The following is an 18,477-nucleotide window of genomic DNA, read 5'->3' as shown; positions in this document are numbered from 1 at the left end:
GGATATATAGCCCATCCCCCAGGGTGATGAATAACAGAAATGTGGGTGAAGGGAGACAACGGACAGTGAAAGACATGAAAAACAACAATAATATATAATTGATTAAGGATTCACGAGGGCGGGAGGATGTGGGGGTAGGAGGGAAAAAATGGGGAGCAGATAACCAGGGCTCAGGTAGAAAGAAAATGTTTTAGAAATGTTGATGGCAACTTATGTACAAGTGTGCTTAATACAATTGAATGATGGATTGTTATAAGATTTCTGAGAGCTATTCCCCCCAAATGATTAATAAAAAAATAATTTTAAAATGTCGTGACCTACAGTTTGGAAATCATACCTGTCTTTATAAGAAAATATTCAACGAACCAAAATCAATGGCTTCTTGAACTCCACAAAGAATTGATGGCACAGGCAAACCAGCTCTTTGAATCTTTAAAATGAAGTACATGTGGGAAGATAGAGCATCTGAGATCGATTTATCTGAATCAGACAGAAGGCAACTGGTAGGATGAACCCAACCCATTTCCCCAGAGATGATTCCGACTCACAGCAGTTCTAGAGGCTTGAGGACACCTATCTGCTGAGCGTTTCCAAGACTGCAGAAGCAGGACACTACATTTTTGTCCATGGAGCAGGTTTGGGGTTCAAAATGCCAGCCTTCCCTATAGCAGACAGGGCTGAATCCCTGCATCATGACTGGTCACTAGAAACAGATGTTTAAATCATACTTCTGATGAATCTCAGCAGACTGAGTGTTGGTTCTAAGTGTGAAGGTGACATTTCTACAGAGGCATTCTCATTTTCTAGGAAGCCCATCAGGTTCTGAAGACATATGGTGAGAGGATATAACCATGATGCAGTCGTTCAAACAGAACCAAGGAATGTTATGTGCTTTACAATCAGGAAAGGTGTGCATCATGGTTATATCCGCTCACCATATGGATTCAATTTGTATGTGGAGAAAGTAATCAGAGCAGCTGAGATATATGAAAAAGAATTTGGCATTAGCATTGATGGAAAGCTTATTAATAATCTTTGATATGCAGATGACACATGATGAATGTAGAAAGATAAGATTGAGGTTGTCATAGATTTCATCCTGCTTGGGTCCACAATCACTGACCATGGAAGCAGCAGTCAAGAGATCAAAGGACACACTGCATTTGGTAAATCTGGAGGTCAATACATTTTTAATGTGTTGAAAAACATGGATGTTACTTTGAAGACTACGGTGCATCTAACCCAAGCCATGGTATTTTAAATCACCTTATACACATGTAAATGTTGGACATTTCATAAGGAGCGCTCAATCAGAATAGATGCGTTTGAATTATGATGCTTGAAAAGAATATTGAAAGTACCAGGGACTATCAAAATAAACAAATGAACAAATCTGTCTTGAAAGAAAACAGACAGAAGTTTCCTTAGAAGCAAGGATGGCAAGACTTTGTCTCGGGTACTTTGGACATGCTATCAAGAGAAACCTGGAAAAGGACAATAAGAAAACCCTCAAGGAGATGGATGGCCAACTGCAGCAGTGGACTGAAAGATCGCAACAATAGTGAAGCGAATCGCGACTGGGTGGTGTTTTGTTCTGTTGCACATATGATAGCTATGAATTGGACCCCACTCAGAGACGTTTTTCAGTTACAAAAGAAAGCTCTACAGAAATACAAGCAGGCTTCAACGTGTGGGGGGAAATGGAGTTAAAAATAATGGGATCTTTCTACCAACTTTTGAAGCCCCCCTCATATTTTGGATGGCCACACCTAGGAGATACAGGCACATTAAAATAATAACAATTCATTCAAAGCCAAGAGAACATTTCTGTGCTACTTCCTGTCATCAATCAAGAAAACTCCCATAAGTATAATGGCGGATTGGCGCTGACAAAGGAGCCTTCATGGGACAGTGGTTAAGGGACTGGCTACTAAGCCAAAGGTCAGAATGTGAACCCATCAGGGACTGCAAGAGAAACACACAGCCATCTGCTTCTAGAAAAATCACAGCCTAGGAAACCTTAAGGGGCAGTTCACTCTGTCACATAGAGTGACGTGCGACAGCCACTTGTGACCAATGAAAGAACTAGTTGCAAGATACATACTTTTTCTGAGGAGCACTAGAAAAGGGAAACCCCAAAGCCAAGAGGAGACAGGGGGAATCCCAATAGACAAATTCCTGCAGCTACATTTGCTATACCTACAGAAATATGAAACATGTCTAGCTACTTAAAAGATTAACATATATCTTTACACTTCAGGCACACTTAAGGGAACCTGATGGAACTTGGTCAAAAAGAGGATCAGCAAACGAAGAAGAGCCTCCATACAGACGGGCACACTAGATGCAACAATGGGATCAACCGTAACAATTGTGGGGGTGGTTTTGAGATCAGTGTTTTTGTTCTGCTGTACATAGGGTTGCTATCTATTCAGCCCCTAACAACAGCATCAACAAGTCACACAGAGTGAAGTCTTGGACTGATAACCACAAGGTTGGTGGCTCAAGCCCACCAGCTTGTCTGCAGGAGTAAGATGAGGCTGTCTTCTTTTAAAAAGACTTAGAGTCTGAGAAACCCTACATTCTGTAGTTATGAGATAGATTATACTCAATAGCATTGGTTTTGGTTGTTTGGAATAAAGACCTATTTACAACAGTATTCATTACTTTAGAAGTTAAAAAATACAAAAAAGACAAGGTAAAGCATTCTGGAGAGATAAAGCAAGCATGAGAACAGGCTAAAATATACAGTGGTTGGAAACAGATAAAAACTTAAAATAACTATCACTAAGATGCTAAAGGATTTAAAAGGAAAATGTAGACAAAGCAATGAGGTACTTTCAGAAAAGAGATGGTAACTGTTAGAATCAGTGAGAAGAATCAAAGGAAAATGATCAGAGGAAAAAGTTAGAAGAATACAGAAAAGATGAAAGAAATGAAGAAAAATGAAAAAGAAAATAAGCTTTTTCAAGGATGTACAGAATTTGGAACCCTGATAGGTTGCTTCTGGAAATGTTCAGCCACAATGGATGGAGAAGAATCTGGCAGTTACCCAGAAAGTTAAGTGTGTATTTTCCGTACAAATATCCACTCTCATCGAGCCCATTCTGACTCTTAACAGCCCCTTAAAGCATTTCTGAAACTTTAAATCGTTATAGAAGCCGAGAGCGTCATCTTTTTCCTGGTGAGTTGGTTAGCAGCTCAAGCCCTCCCTGGAAGCACCGCCAAGGTCCTGTAAATTTATCACGTGACCCAGTAATTCCACTCCTGGGTAGAGAGCCCACTGAATTACAAATAGAAACTCAAACACCTACTTGCACAGCAATGTTCATTGCCACATGATTCACAATAGCAAAAGGAAGGAAGGACAGGCAAAAACAGAGATCTATATCTACTTGAAAAATTATTCAATTATGAAAATGATTGATATTCTGAAGTATGCCATGACATAGATAACCCTTGAAAACATTATTTTCAGTGAAATAAGTCAGACCAAAAGCCCATATACTTTGAGTAGACTCATAGGGAACATCTAAATAGCCAAATTAATAGAAATAGAAAGTAAGAATTGGATATTTCCAAGTACAGGGTGAAGGTGAAATGAAGTAATATTACATAATGAATACAGAGTTTCTGTTTGGATGATAAGATATTTTTGTGAATAGAGGTGAAAGTCATGCAACATTGCAAATGTAATTAATGCCACTGACTTGTATGCAAATATATATATATTTATATAGACATGCATAGATATGTAGCATAATAGCTTTTCTAACTTAAAAAGTATCCAAAGTTATGCAAAATTTCAACTGTGCAACCATTAACAGCAATGAGAAAAATGGAACAGAGACTCAGCTCAATGCTACAAAATATCTTGAATTAGAATACAATATAATTAAATTCAAATACATGGGGATGGATTTGATCCAAACACCAGAAAAGTAGCTATGAAACATTATTTATACTGTGACATAGTTTTAATATGAATCTCATTTGTTAACTATGGTATGGTTATGTAAAAATATATATTTTCAATAAAAACAGTGTTTTCATAGTTAAGAAGTACAACTTCCAAGTTCCATTCAAATGGTTCAGGAAAAAGTATGCAGAAAGCGAAGAAGAAAAATATTAGAGTAAAAAGTATGTTTAATTAACATTCAAGTTCAAATAATTAAATAATTACAGTTAGCACTCACATTGAGTTTCCTGGGCCAGTAACTCTGAGTACTTTTCATCTAGCTTCTAAACTGAAGACCAGAACCCACTCATTGTTGTTAAAACCACAAATAGAATTCTGATTTTACATGAGAAAATTACAAAGTAATTTTAATAGATGATTAATTATTACAACAGATTCAAAATTGGGCATGAAGAAAATATAATTTGGACTATATATGGTAAAACATATTTTGTTTTCATAGTGTTTATTATTTTATCACATATGAACATTCTTTATGGTCGAGTAATATTTGTATTATATATAAAGTCTAACATCCCCTGATTCAAATTTAATAAAATCAAAACAAACTCACTGCCCTGGAGTAAATTCTGACCCCTAGTGACCCTACACGACAGAGTAGAACTTCTGTTGGTTTCTAAGGCTGTAAATCTTCATGGGAAAAGAAGTCCTTCCCCTATGGAAAATTTGGCAGTTTTTAACTTCTGACCTTGTGGTTAACAGCCTAACTGGTGAGCCACTCAATTACCAGGAATCCTAAAAATAGAGGTGTTCAAAAAAAAGGTCTTAAGTTTACCCAGCTGCACAGGGAGTGTATTGTCCACCACTCGAACCACAGTTTCCTGATTGATCTTTCCTAGAGTTAATTTCTTTAAAACAATTATCAGAAGCAAAACTTGTGTCTAAAAACAAAAGAGAGTACTTTGTCATATTCAATGCAGTATACACTTAAAACATTAATTAACAGTTTAAATTTGGAAATTATTTAAAATATTTTCAAAATGGAAATGAAAAAGAAAATAAGATCACACAAAAATCACTTACATGCTTAAACATATTGAAAGTACCTTACAAGTAACTACTAAAGCACTTTACCTTCTACATTTCAGCAAGTGTATAAATACAAATTTACAAGTATACAATAGTCACTAATTATTTATTAATATTTAATTCACTGGTAAATAATCTTTTCTATTACATAAATGTTGTTCCAAAACAAGCTATTCATCATAACAAATCAAAACAAGCTAAAAATCATACCGATTTTTTTCAGCAAAATGACTCAGACCAAAAATCTTCAGTGCTTCTCTTGATTCTTTCTCACACTCATTTTCCAATCTATCTACAAGACTAGATTCATACATACAAAATCCAAAATCCTGAAGAACAGTTACGTTTTCCATCACCTCCACTAGTTTTTGTTTTGTTAAAAGGAGGAGGGGTGGGGTGGGGTGGGGAGATCGAGCTGTCTAAGGACTACACTGCGGAGTTGCGGCACACCTTGAGAAAAGCGCCAGCAAACACCCCTTAACTCAGCTCCACACTCCTGAAGTTTGGAGTTAAAAATTAGGAGGTGATTCCCTCCCCTCTCCACAACACTCGAGGTCATTGGCAAATCTGGCTATAGGTGAGAAGTCAAATTTCTTGTCATTGACACTGAACAGACAACAAAGGCCAAAATTTGAGCTCCTTACATGAATAAAGTGATAAAATTAGAAATTTAACATGACTCAATCTTTGGTTTGTCCATAGGTTTTTGCCTTATTCTAAATATGCACAGGACAAGATTTAAACTATGAATGATAAGTTGCATCAAGCAGAGAATTCCCAAACACACTCTGTCTGTTTACATACCATTAGTGGAAGGGACCTCAAGAGAATATTACTCTCGTTTTAAAATCCTGATAATAGGTTGTTGATATATGTTCTTGATTCAATTCCCACTAGGAGCAAGAGAACACCACATTGCCGGGTGCCATGCCATCCTCACAGTTGTTATATTTTAGCCTACAATTGCATGCACTAATGTAAATCTATCTCATCCAGCTTCCTCTATTTTCTGGCCCACTATTTTACCAAGCATGATGCCCCTTTCCAGGGAAAGTCTCTCCTGGTAACATGTCCAAAGATGTGAGATGAAGTCTCACTATCCCGTTTCTATGGAACGCTTGTTATACTTCTTTGAATATTTTGCAGTAGATGTGTGTGTAGTGCTGACACTCTATGCTATTGTACCATAGAAACCCTATGCACAACACAAGGAAACACTGCATGGCCTTTGCCCTCCTCACAATTGTTCCTCAACCTGAACCCATTGCTGCAGTCACTGTGTCAATCCATCTCGTTAAGGGCCTTTTTGACTGCCCCTCCGCTTTACCAACCGTGATGGCCTTCTACAGGTTCTGGATTCTCCTGAAAATATTTCCAAAGTATGTAAGGCAAAGTCTTCCATCCTTGCCTCTGAGGAGCACTCTGGTCATACTTCCTACAAGACACGTTGGTTGGTCTTTTTAGCAGTCCATGGTATTTTCAATATTCTTTGACAATACCACAATTTAAATGTGTATATTCTTTTTAGATCTTTCAAGTTCGATGTCCAACTCTTTTAAAAAAATATTTTATTGGGGGCTCATACAACTCTTTTCACAGTCCATATACCCATCTATTGTGTCCAGCACATTTGGACATTTGTTGCCATCATCATGAAAACATTTGTTTTCTACTTGAGTCCTTGATATCAGCTCATTTTCCCCTCCCTCCAAGCCCCCTCCCTCATTAACCCTTGATAATTTATAAATTATTTTTTTGTCATGTTTTAGACTGTCCAACATTTCCCTTCACCCACTTTTCTGTTGTCTGTCACCCAAGGAGGGGATTATTTGTAGATCCTTGTTATCAGTTCCCCCTTTCTACCCCACCTTCCCTCCACCCTCCTGGCATCGCCACTCTCACCACTGGTCCTGAAGGGATCATCTGTCCTGGATTCTGTGCTTGCAGTTCCTATCCGTACCAGTGCAGAACCTCCAGTCCAGCCAGATTTATAAGGTAGACGGGATCATGATAGTGGCAGGGGAGGACGCATTTGAGAACTAGAGGAAAGTTGTATGTTTCATTGTTGCTACAGTGCACCCTGACTGGCTAGTCTCCTCCCTACAACCCTTCTGTAAGGGGATGCCCAGTTGCCTACAATGGGCTTTGGGTCCCCACTCCGCACTCTCCCTCATTCATAATGATACGATTTTTTTGTTTTTGATGCCTGATACCTGATCCCATTGACACCTTGTGATCACACAGGTTGGTGTGCTTCTTCCATGTGCGCTTTGTTGCTTCTGAACTAGATGGCCACTGGTTTATCTTCAAGCCTTTAAGACCCCAGACTATATCTTTTGATAGCCAGGCACCATCAGCTTTCTTCACCACATTTGCTTATTCACCCGCTTTCTCTTCAGTGATCCTCTTGGGAAGGTGAGCATCATGGAATGCCAGTTTAATAGAACAAAGTGTTCTTGCATTGAGGGTGTACTTGAGTGGAGACCCAATATCCATGTGCTACCTTAATATTAAATCTATAAATGTATGCACATAGATCTATTTACCCATCGCCATATATATAGTTACATACGTACATGCCTGTATTTAGACCTCTATAAATTCCCTTTTCTTCCTTGTTCTTTCCTCTATTTCCTTTTACTTTCCTCTTGTCCCACTATCATGCTCAGCCTTCATTTGGGTTTCAGTAATTCTTCTTGGTTACATTGCCCTTGATCAAGCCCTACCAGGCCTTCTACACCCTCCTTGCCATTGATTATTGGATCACTTATTGTTCCCTTGTTCCTGAGTTTGTTAACTCCCACTTCCTTTCCCCAACCTCTCCCTCTCCCATGTCCACCTGACCGTTCCCCCCCGCCCCCACCGGAATCATCAATCCTGTTGCTTTCTCCTCCAGATTGTATATCCCACCTATTTTATCTAGATAGACCCACAGAGGTAATAATATACACAAAAACAAGACAGAGCAAAACAAAGCAACAAAAGAAAAGAAAACAACAACAAAAAAACCAATGCCCCTCCCCCCAAAGAAAAGCCCGTAAATAGTTCAACATCTGTTTGTTAACATTTAGGAGTGCTTTCTAATGAAGTCTGATGGGGTGCCATGCCCTGGCCACCCAGCCTATTTTTGGTATTCTCTTGGAACTTCTTTGCTCTGCTCCCCTTGCTGTTCTGTTGCATGCCCTTAGTGTTTTGTCTCAGTATAGTGGGGTCAGATCGGGCACAATTCCCAGTCTGTCTCCAGTGTTGTCCACTGTAGGGCTACGGGTCAGTGAAGGATGTCATGTCACATAGTGTGGCTGGCCCTATGGTCCTCTCTGTGCATTGGCTGCTCTGAGCAGGAATATCATCCTCAAGGCTTGCTGGGCTAGGATGTGCTCCACTCTCTTCCTCCCCCTTCATTTGCTCCTGTGTGCGCTGATCAGACATGTCCTCTCTCTGAGCTACAACTTCAGTGTTGTCCTCTGAAGTAAATTCTTCTTGGGGGAGGGGTGGCCGTCCACGTAGTTGCAATTAGGGCCAGTCGCTCAGACCTCTCTACTGGTCCCCTGATTCATACCGGTATGTTGCATTCACATCTTGGAGGACTAGGTTCATGTCTGGTCCCTCTTTCCCTGTGGAGATATAAACAATACCCTGCCCTTGGGTGGGTTAGTGCCCTGTTCCCTGCTAACCATTTCTTTCAGTTGGCTACCATAAATATCCCTGGATTTGGTCTGGCCCCTGCCATGCTAACTTGACCTCACCGCAGGAATGTTTGTATACAGTAGCTTTTTCCCTATGCCCCTTTTACATTTTTTTAAAGCTTACCTCAGTAGCTATGTCCAACTTCCACATGCATATTCAGCAATGGAAAAAACCACGGTTTGGTCTGGTCAACCTTAGTCCTCAAAGCAACCTCTCTGCTTTTCTGGCACAGACTTCATAGGCAGATCTCAGGCGCTTCTCCCTAGTCTTAGTCTTGAAGCTCTATTGAAACTGTCCACTAGATGATGACCAAGCTGATAAGAGGGGGAACCCTAACAAACCAAATGGGCAGAGCAGAGTTTTCTTGGTACATATTTTTCCCACTAGGTGAGCATCTAGCAACTCTCTTTGAGATAGTGCACCCATTGACTTCACCTAGGAAGTTTCTCGCTGATCATAGTGAATTTTTTTGCAAAAGCAATTTTGCTTGAACCTCGTTTTTTGTGATGGCTGATATGAGAGAACAGTGTATAGCTATGAAATTTTGTTTCCTGCTCAGCAAAAATGCTTCAGAAACTGTTCTGATGTTGAACACAGCTTACAAGGACAGCGCTATGGGAACAATTTAAGTGAACGAGTCGTTTTGTTTCAAAAAAGGTGAAAAGTTGATTGATAATCCTCATTCTCAACGTCCATCAACTTCCCAAAGGTCGACTTGTAGTGCATTTGGAATCTGTGCTACCAGGTCAGACAGTTAATCAAGCTTGCTATTTAGAGGTTCTTAAAAGATGCCATAACAGTGTAGGACAAAAAAGGCCTGAATTGTGGCAGATGGGGGACTGGTTTCACCACCACAGCAATGCATTTGCTCACTCAGCCTGCTCAGTGTGCCGGTGTGGGGCAAAAAATTGCTTGCCTCTCTTAACCCATGCACCTTACTCACTTGATTTTGCTCTATGCAACTTCTTTTTGTTTCCATGAATGAAGCAGAACATTAAAGGACAGTGATTTGACAACTTAGAAGAGGTAAAGAAAAAAATGAGAGAGGTGCTGTCAGCCATCCAAGCAGATGAGTTTGGAAAATGTTTCCAAGAATGGAATCGCAGATTTGATAAATATATTGTATACTGGAGGGTATTTTGAAGGTGATATGTTTGTTTTGTAAAACATTTAAATATATAGCTTTGAAAAAACATTGGGGTTTTTTTAGGGGTGGGTACCCCTCACATGTCAACTATTAGTAGCACAGCTTCCAGCACAGCAGCAACATAAGCACTCACTGTACAATAAATGGAAAGGCTGTTGTAGAAAGACTGATTCACCTGTAGGTTATCACATGGATATTCAAGAGGCTAATCAGTATTTCCAAAACAGAAAAACCTTTGCCGATTCATTAGGCTTTAAAAATATCATCCCCTAATCTTGAGTTGATATACAAAATATTTTATTGAACAGAAATCCTAAATGTTCTTGAAATCACATCTTTTCTTTTTTTAACTGTATTGCTTTAGAACTGTGTCCCAGCTTAGGAAATGATCAAGTATATGACTAAGTATTTGGTATTATTTTGCTCTATATAATAAGCCCTTTAATATAAAACATAAAAAAGAACAACCACACAACAAAATACCCTGATTACTATTCAATATTTATGTGACACATTTGTGTTAACTATATCAAGTTTCTATATATATATCAGTCTGTTTCTATATGTCCTGCTTTCTATGTTTATTAATATACCACATTATTATTATTATCATACTCCTTTGCCTAAATTTTTGGGTAAATGTATAATTCCTCATTATTTCTTAATTTATTCTCATTTTAATGATTTAATTCGCTGGGAGTTATATTTTTCCATATGAGAATAAGACCAACTGTATTGCTACAAAAGCAATACAATGATCTCAAATACAATGATCAAAATGTTAAGCTGTTGTTTCCCAACATATTCTCTATCTGTGCTTACACACTTCTGAAAGTAGTGCTTAACTTCTGTAACCCTTCACCTTTGTTCTTCAATTACACCATGTCACCAAGGGGATAACCCAGAATGACTCCATTGTGTTCACTTGAAATGATTTGGGGGATTTAAAACCAAAATTAAGTCTAAAACAGCAAGATCAGTTTTGTAGGGGAGATAAGATAAGGTTTCGCAGTGAAATCCTCTTAGCATATCTCCTGTTAACCTTTATGATTAAACAGGTACATTGTCAGAGTGGGGGGGAAATTCTCAACATAACTTTCCTAACCTTTTCCTGACCAATTCAGTTTTCTATTTTCTGAAAATGTCTTCCTACTAAGCCCCCGTGATCATAGTGCATCATTTCAGAACATCCCTCAAAATTACCCCTTTGAAATTCAAAAAATACAGTTGTCATAAATGTCTGTGCTGATATACATGTCTTGAATTTAACTGACCCAATAAATTCTCTCAGATATTACTGCTTTTATTGTGAAGAAAATTTTAAGAAACCTTTGGAGACTAATACCTGTGTGTTACTCACAGAATTTGTCTGAAGATGATCACTGATCACAGAGACATGTTTAAACATGTTTTGGTTGGAATAAACTCTTGTACATATGAATGCCAGTAGTAATATTTTTTGTTTAACCTCATATATTGATTTAATCTACCTCTTAATATTTCAGACAAGTCTCTTTAATACTTGATATTTAGTTTTCTGTAAAGTGTTGTATAATTTTGTTGAAAATTGTATACACATAATAAATTTTATTGCTTTGGTTTATCTTATTAACTACTACCTACTCTAATACCTTATTTACAAATTTAGAAAAACAGCATTGATATTTTGAAAATTGAGGTTACATCTTGAAATCCTGCGAAAATGTAGTACAATAGTTCAACTATAGATCCTGTTGATATTTTAAACCCTTTAACTTCTCCAAAATTTTACTATTCCCATTTAGCTTTATGTATAATTCTACTTGTACTTATAAAACTAAGAGAAGTATTAATGACAGAAAATACTTGGGCTCCTATATCTTGCATCTGAAAATAAAGAAAATCGTGTTGGTCCAGCTCCATAAATAATGGTATTTGTAAACTGTAACAAATGGTGCTGGAAAAAATAGACATCTATCTACATGCAGAAAAATGAAGCAAGACTCTTACCTCATTTCATGCACAAGATTAAATTCAAGGTGGATCACATACCTCGAGGTAAAAGTGCAAACTATTATGGTCATCAATGGGGAGTTTGGGAGAAACCTCAGAACTTGACACAGGGATTACATAGGTTCCCAGAAATAGGGAAGGACACACACACAGACAAAGCACAGATTGACAAGTGGGACAGGTTAAACATAAAACACCTGTGTCCATTGAAATACTTCACCAAGAGACTAATGAGAGCATACAAACTGGGAGAGGATTCTTAGCAATGACACATCAGACAAAGGGCTTATTGCTAAATCTACAATACCCTGCTAGCCTATGGTGTAAGATATGAAAAATAAATAATAATAATATGTAATTTATTAAGGGTTCACAAGGGGGGGTGGAGTGGGGTAGAGAGGGAATAAAGATAAGCTGATATCAAAGGGTTCAAGTAGAAAGAAAATATTTTGAAAATGATGATGGCAACATCTGTACAAGTTCACTTGATATAACTGATTTATGGATTCTTATAGTATCCGTACAGGCTCCAATAAAATGATTATTAAAAAATTCAGAAATTTAAAACAAGTCCACAAGAGCCAAAATATGATCTTGAGCCTACACCACCAGAATTTCCAGAATATCCCAGGAACAGATTTGACATATGAAACACTAAAAACCTGATGAGCTGTGGGAGGCCCTCCAGGACCTCATTCACGGGGAAAGCAAAAGGTCATTACAAAGACAGGCAAGAAGGAAAAGATTAAAGTAAATGTCAGACTCTGAAATTTCCTCTTTAGGGTAGAGTAGTTAAGGCAGAGAGAAACAACGATGAAGTCAAGAGCTGAAGAGGAAATGTCCAAGGGCAGCTTGAGTAACATAGTAGGGTATTACAATGAAATGTGCAAAGACCTAGAGTTGAAAACCAAAAAGGATGAAAGACAATCAGCATATCTTAAACTGAAAGAACTAAAAAAAATCCTCCTGTTGCAGTATTGAAAGATTATATGGGAAAAATATTGAATGATGCTGAAAGTATCCAAAGAAGATGGAAGGAACACACAAAATCACAGTACCAGGAAGTCAATTTCCGCCCATTTCAAGAGATGGTATGTGAGCAATAACCAGTGATACTTAAGGGAGAAGTTCTAGCTGCACTGAAAATATTATCTAAAAATAAGACTTCAGAAATTGATGGAAGACCAATTGAAATGCTTCAGCTAGCGGATGAAGCACTGAAAGTATTCATTCCTTTCTGCCAAGGTTTTGGACGGCAGCTACTTGGCCAATTGCCTGGAAGAGAACCATATCTGTACCCATTCAAAAGAAAGGTGACCCAACAGAATATGGAAATTATAGAACACTCTCATTGATATCACATGCAAGTAAAATTTTTCTAAAGAGTACCCAACAATGGTTGCAGCAATACATTGACAGGAAGCTCCCAGAGGGTTAGGCCAGATTTTGAAGAGGACATAGAACACAGAATGTCATTGCTGCCACCAGATGGATCATGGCTTAAGCAGAGAATACCAGAAAGGTGTTTATGTTTATTGTACTGACTATGCGGAAGCATTTGACCATGTGACTCTGAAACTATGGATAGCCTGGAGAAGACTGGGAACCCAGTACACATCACTGTGCTTCTGTAGAACCTGTTCCCGAATCAATAGGCAGCTGTGCAAGCAGAACAAGAAACTACCACCTGGTTTAAAATCAGGAAGAGTGTGCAACAGGGTTAGATTGTCTCCTATTTATTCAATCCAGATGTTGAGCTAGTAATCCGAGACACTGGGTTACATAAAGTTTCGTGAAGATGGCATCAGGATCGGAGCGAGGCTTATTAACAAGCTGGGGTCTGCAGATGATACCGTTTGCTGAAAGTGAGCAAGAATTAAAGCATTTGTTGATGAAGATCAAGTACTGCAGCCTTCAGTGTGGATTACAACTCAATGTAAAGAAGACCTAAATCCTCACAACTGGTAACATCATGATAAATGGAGAAAAGGTTGGAGTTATCAAAATATTTTGTTTTGCTAGGTCTACAAGTAGTGATCAGAGAAGCCGCAGTATGACATTTGGTAAAATTTAGACATTTGGTAAATATTAAAGGATGTATGACATTTGGTAAATTTGCTGCACATGACCTCTCTACATTATGAAGGTAAAGCAAAAATGTTCCTTTAAGGAGTAGGGTGACTGTGACTCAATCCATGGTATTTTCAGTTTCCTTGTATGCATATGGCTGTTGGACATTGAATAAACCAGACAAAAGAAGCATTAATGCATTGGAATTGTGGTGATGGCAAAGAATTTTAGAATGAAATGGACCTAGAATAAAAGAATTTTAGAAAGAACTGGAACAACAAATCTATCTTTGGAGAAATAGAGTCAGAATGCTCCTTAGAAGCAAGGGTGATGTGAGACTTCTCATGTACAAGACCAGTTGTAAAGTAGAGGGGCCGTGAAAAGAGCTAGGTCCTCGACAAGAGGCATACAGTGACTGCAACAATGGACTCAAACGTAAGAACAATTTTCAAGATATTCTTGAAAATGCCAAAGATAGCTTGGAAAAGGCTGGGCGAAGGAATACACACACACACACACACACACACACACAGTAGTTGGGTCCTTCATTAAGGTGGTCTGATCTCTTTTTAAAAGGGTTTACGGTTCTGTGAACTGTCTCAAGTATGGAAGTTTTGGAATTGGTTGAAACACCATTATTCTGGTGAGTCAAGTTAATTAGCTATTCAGTTGACCTGAATTTTTCCACTTTCATGTTAACTGATGTACACATCAAGTAAATATTTAATAGAGTTTCTAGATAGTCTACTAGATATACCATGCCTAAGTAACCAAAACCATAATTTCATATGTCAGAATATTATGATTACAGCTAGATGCTCTTTTTCATAATAGCAACCACTGCCACTTTGGTGTTTCAATGGAGTGCTGCTACTTGGTCCCTAATACCATGGTGTTCAATCAGCCTCATTATAGTTTCATGTTTTCATTCAATTAAGGTAGTCTTTCCTCCCAAAATCTGATGTAGTGATCACAGGAAGCTTCACAAATGTGTTCTTTTTGTGGTAAAAGCTATGTCCTCTTGGAACTCCATGTGTGTCTATGTGAATAATATGATATGCCAGGCTAATTTCTAGAGAAGCAACTCAATATATTGATATATTGTATATATCAGATACAAAGATATTTATCTCAAGGAAATGGCTTAAGAGGTTGCAGAGGCAGGTAAGTTACAAGTCCATGGGTCCGATATAGGCTAATGGTTTCACCTGACTCCCACAATGACAGAAACTGATTACATCAAGAATAATGAGTCAAATGACAAAGTCATAGATGTGAAGGTGAATGAATACATTCACCATGGGAATACATTCACATGGTTGGCAGGTGTTTTGATAGACGGCTGATTCAAAAGCTGCAGAAGCTAACCATTTCCAGATCAGCAGGTTATGCAGAAGTTTGCTGGTTCAAATCTAAAAAGATGGAGATTAAATAATGACTTGCCGGATGCAGGATCCAGATCCAGCAAAGAACAAGAGAACATTGCCAGAATGTCCATATATACATGAAGCAAGTTAGATTCCCGGAGAAACACCCATTCAGTTGATTGGCTGTTCATAGCAGATATAACCATGGAGGTTAGTACTTTATATCAAATTTCATCACTGGAGATAACTACATCTTAACATCAAACCGCTGGAAATCATGTAGTAACAGCACCTTCAGAAGAGTTACGTGGAACAAGGGGTATCATTACTGATATCAGATGAATTCTGGCTGAAAGCAGAGAACACTAGAAAGATATTTACTTGTGCTTCAATGACCATGACAACGCATTTGGATATGTGGATCATAACAAAATACGGATAACTTTGAAACAGATAAGAAATCTAGAATGATTCATTGTGCTTATATGGAACTTGTACATGAACTCAGGGGTGGCTGAGTGAACAGGAATACATCTTGGTTTAAAATAAGGAAAGGTGTTATCAGGGTTGTATCCTCTTATCATACTTATTCAGTCTGCATGCTGAGCAAATAATCAAGAAAGCTGGTTTATATGAAGAATGTGAGGCCATGATTGGAGGAAAGCACATTAAAACCTGCTTGAAACACAGGGAACCCTGGATAGATGACTTCTTCAGGACCAGCGGTGAGAGAGGCGAGGCCTAGAGGGTGAAGGGAATGCGGGGTAGAAGGGGGGAACCAATGACAAGAATCTAAGTATAGCCTCCTCCCTGGGGGATGGACAGCAGAGAAGAGGGCGGAGGGAGACATCGGAGAGGGTAACTTATGACAAATCTATAATAATCTATGAATTATGAAGGGTTCAGGAAATGGGGGGGGGGACGAGCAAATGATATTGAGGGCCAAAGTAGAGAGCAAATGTTTTGAGATTGATGAGGGCAACAGGTGTACATAGGTGCTTGATGCAATGGATGGATGGATGAACTGTGATAAGAAATGTACAAGCCCTCAATAAAATAATTAAAAAAAGAATAATGAGGGTAACAAATGTACAAATGTGCTTTATACAATTGATGTATGTATGGATTGTGATGAGTTGCATGAGCCCCCAATTAAAAAAATTAATGTAAATCTATGCACTCAAGATATTATACACAATGTATTATACTTTTCTTTTTGTATGAATGCCATCTGTTCTTGCTTCATTCTTCTTTTACTGGTTTATTATTTCTTCTTCTGGACATCATTCTCAACCAGTACTTACAGAGTTGAATTTCAAAAGTATATCATATGAGTACACTACCTACTCTTCTATTTTCACTTTTAATCTCTTTTAGCACTCAGTCATACTTTTACATTTTATTTTTGCATACACCTTTTTAGGTATTTATGAAATAAATGCTCATTTATTTTTCAAGTGACTGAGTATACCTTTCATTGTGACAGCATTGTCTTTTTTCTTTCCTTCCTTCTCCCTTCCCTCTATAGCTTCCTATGTCTCGTCTTCTCTCCCTTCACCCACCCCTTTGTCTCTCCTTCTTCCATAACCTTTTTCTCTTTATTTTAGAAAATATCTTTTTGTTGTTCCAAGAGGCTTACTTCCTCTGATAGGCACTTTCAATTTTCTAAAATTCTGTGTATCTTTTTTCCCAAACAATGAATCATTCGTTATTGTATTATCAACACATTTTATGGGTTACAATCACTTTACAACCTCTGCTAATACTCCCAGTACCTGTTGTGAGAAGACTGATCGATAAGGTTTTTTACAATGATAGCTTTTAATTTCTCTTCATTCTTCAGATATAGGTATAAATGGCAATGAACGGTCTTGCTCCCATCTTCAGGAAAAATGTGTGTACATTCCAAACTGTGGTTTTCATCTTTGAACTCTAGGAGACCAGTCATTTTTCAATATATTTATCTGGGTGTACATATCATTTCTGATATTTCAAGATTCATCTTTGAGATTTTCCTTAGTCCTTCTTAGAAATCTTAAGGGAATTGTGCATGTGAGTTGTGGCTTTGCATGTGTAATTTAAATTCTATTCATATGCATACTTACACTTATAATCCATTTAATGTAAAATCCTGTATTTTACCCCAGGTTTTGAAACTTTCCTATTTTAATATTCTGTAAAAATAATTCAGGATTTACTAATACATGTTTTCTTTTGCATAGCATTTCTTTTTTATAACCCTTTCAAATATTTTTTAAAATCATATTTTAAAAGAAACCCAAATCAACATTAATATATATTGCTAAGTTTTATATTCAGAAAAACACAAATAGATACCAAATCAGAATAAATACCGTCACCAAATGTCGTGATACATTGTTTTGACCCATTCATACATCTTCCATTCAGGCAGATCCATTTCTTCTCACATGGATGTCCATTCTGTACATACAAGTCTTCCTGGCATTCTGCAGACGTTCCATTGCAGTATTCAGTGAGGTCACAGTCATCTGAAGGGGCCCTGCACACTTCTCCTTTTGCCCTAAACTGATGGAGTCAAGCAAATGATACTGAATAAAGCAGGCTGTGAAAATATAAGTAGGATGAGATGGGTAACTTTTCTAAAGGTGGATTATATATAAATAAAGCAACTCTTACTTGGCAGTTATTACAGCAGTCTCCTTGTCCACATGCGGATGTATCGGTCAGTGTACATCTTTGAGGATTGCAGCAAATCCCTAGCCCCTCAGCACACGACTGAAAGACAAATTATGTCCTCAGAATGCTTTCAAGTTTGTATTTACTTTGAATGCATATATTTAAATGAGAAATATATATTCTATAATATGCAAACAAATGCTTAAGTTCCATGTTTAAAATCATAAGAACCAAAATTCATTATTCACTCACTTATTTAAAATAGGTAATGCACACTATACGATATGCCAAGCATTCTTAACATTCTTAAACTTGAGTAAATATAGCTATATATCTGGCTATGTAGTTAGTAGGATTTTCTGAAATCCTAAAGTCTATGACAGCCAAGACATTTAAAAGACAGATACACTGGTTAAACTGAACAAAAACTATCCTCTGATGTCAACTATATGTGAAATAACAGATTGGCACACAAAGTCAAGAATACTACCTGTGGTATGAGATTCTATTAAATTCTACTAAAGTACACACACACACACACACACACA

At 37.7% G+C, this 18,477-nt stretch overlaps 1 protein-coding gene across 1 annotated transcript in view; it reads right to left on the bottom strand.

Annotated features, from left to right (window-relative positions):
• Positions 1–18,477, bottom strand: part of ADAM2 (ADAM metallopeptidase domain 2) — a 114,826-nt gene that overhangs the window by 22,190 nt on the left and 74,159 nt on the right. Inside the window, exons 12-14 of the mRNA XM_045286860.1 lie at positions 17,930–18,028; positions 17,626–17,818; positions 4,755–4,860 (exon numbers count right to left, since the gene is read on the bottom strand). Of these exons, the coding sequence (XP_045142795.1) occupies positions 4,755–4,860; positions 17,626–17,818; positions 17,930–18,028 (398 nt within the window). The remainder of the gene's footprint in view (positions 1–4,754; positions 4,861–17,625; positions 17,819–17,929; positions 18,029–18,477) is intronic.

Source organism: Echinops telfairi, unplaced genomic scaffold, assembly GCF_000313985.2.
Source record: "Echinops telfairi isolate 266 unplaced genomic scaffold, ASM31398v2 ScPeMD7_9;HRSCAF=40, whole genome shotgun sequence".
NCBI classification, from domain to species: Eukaryota; Metazoa; Chordata; class Mammalia; order Afrosoricida; family Tenrecidae; genus Echinops; species Echinops telfairi.
This window is presented reverse-complemented; position numbering and strand designations above follow the sequence as displayed.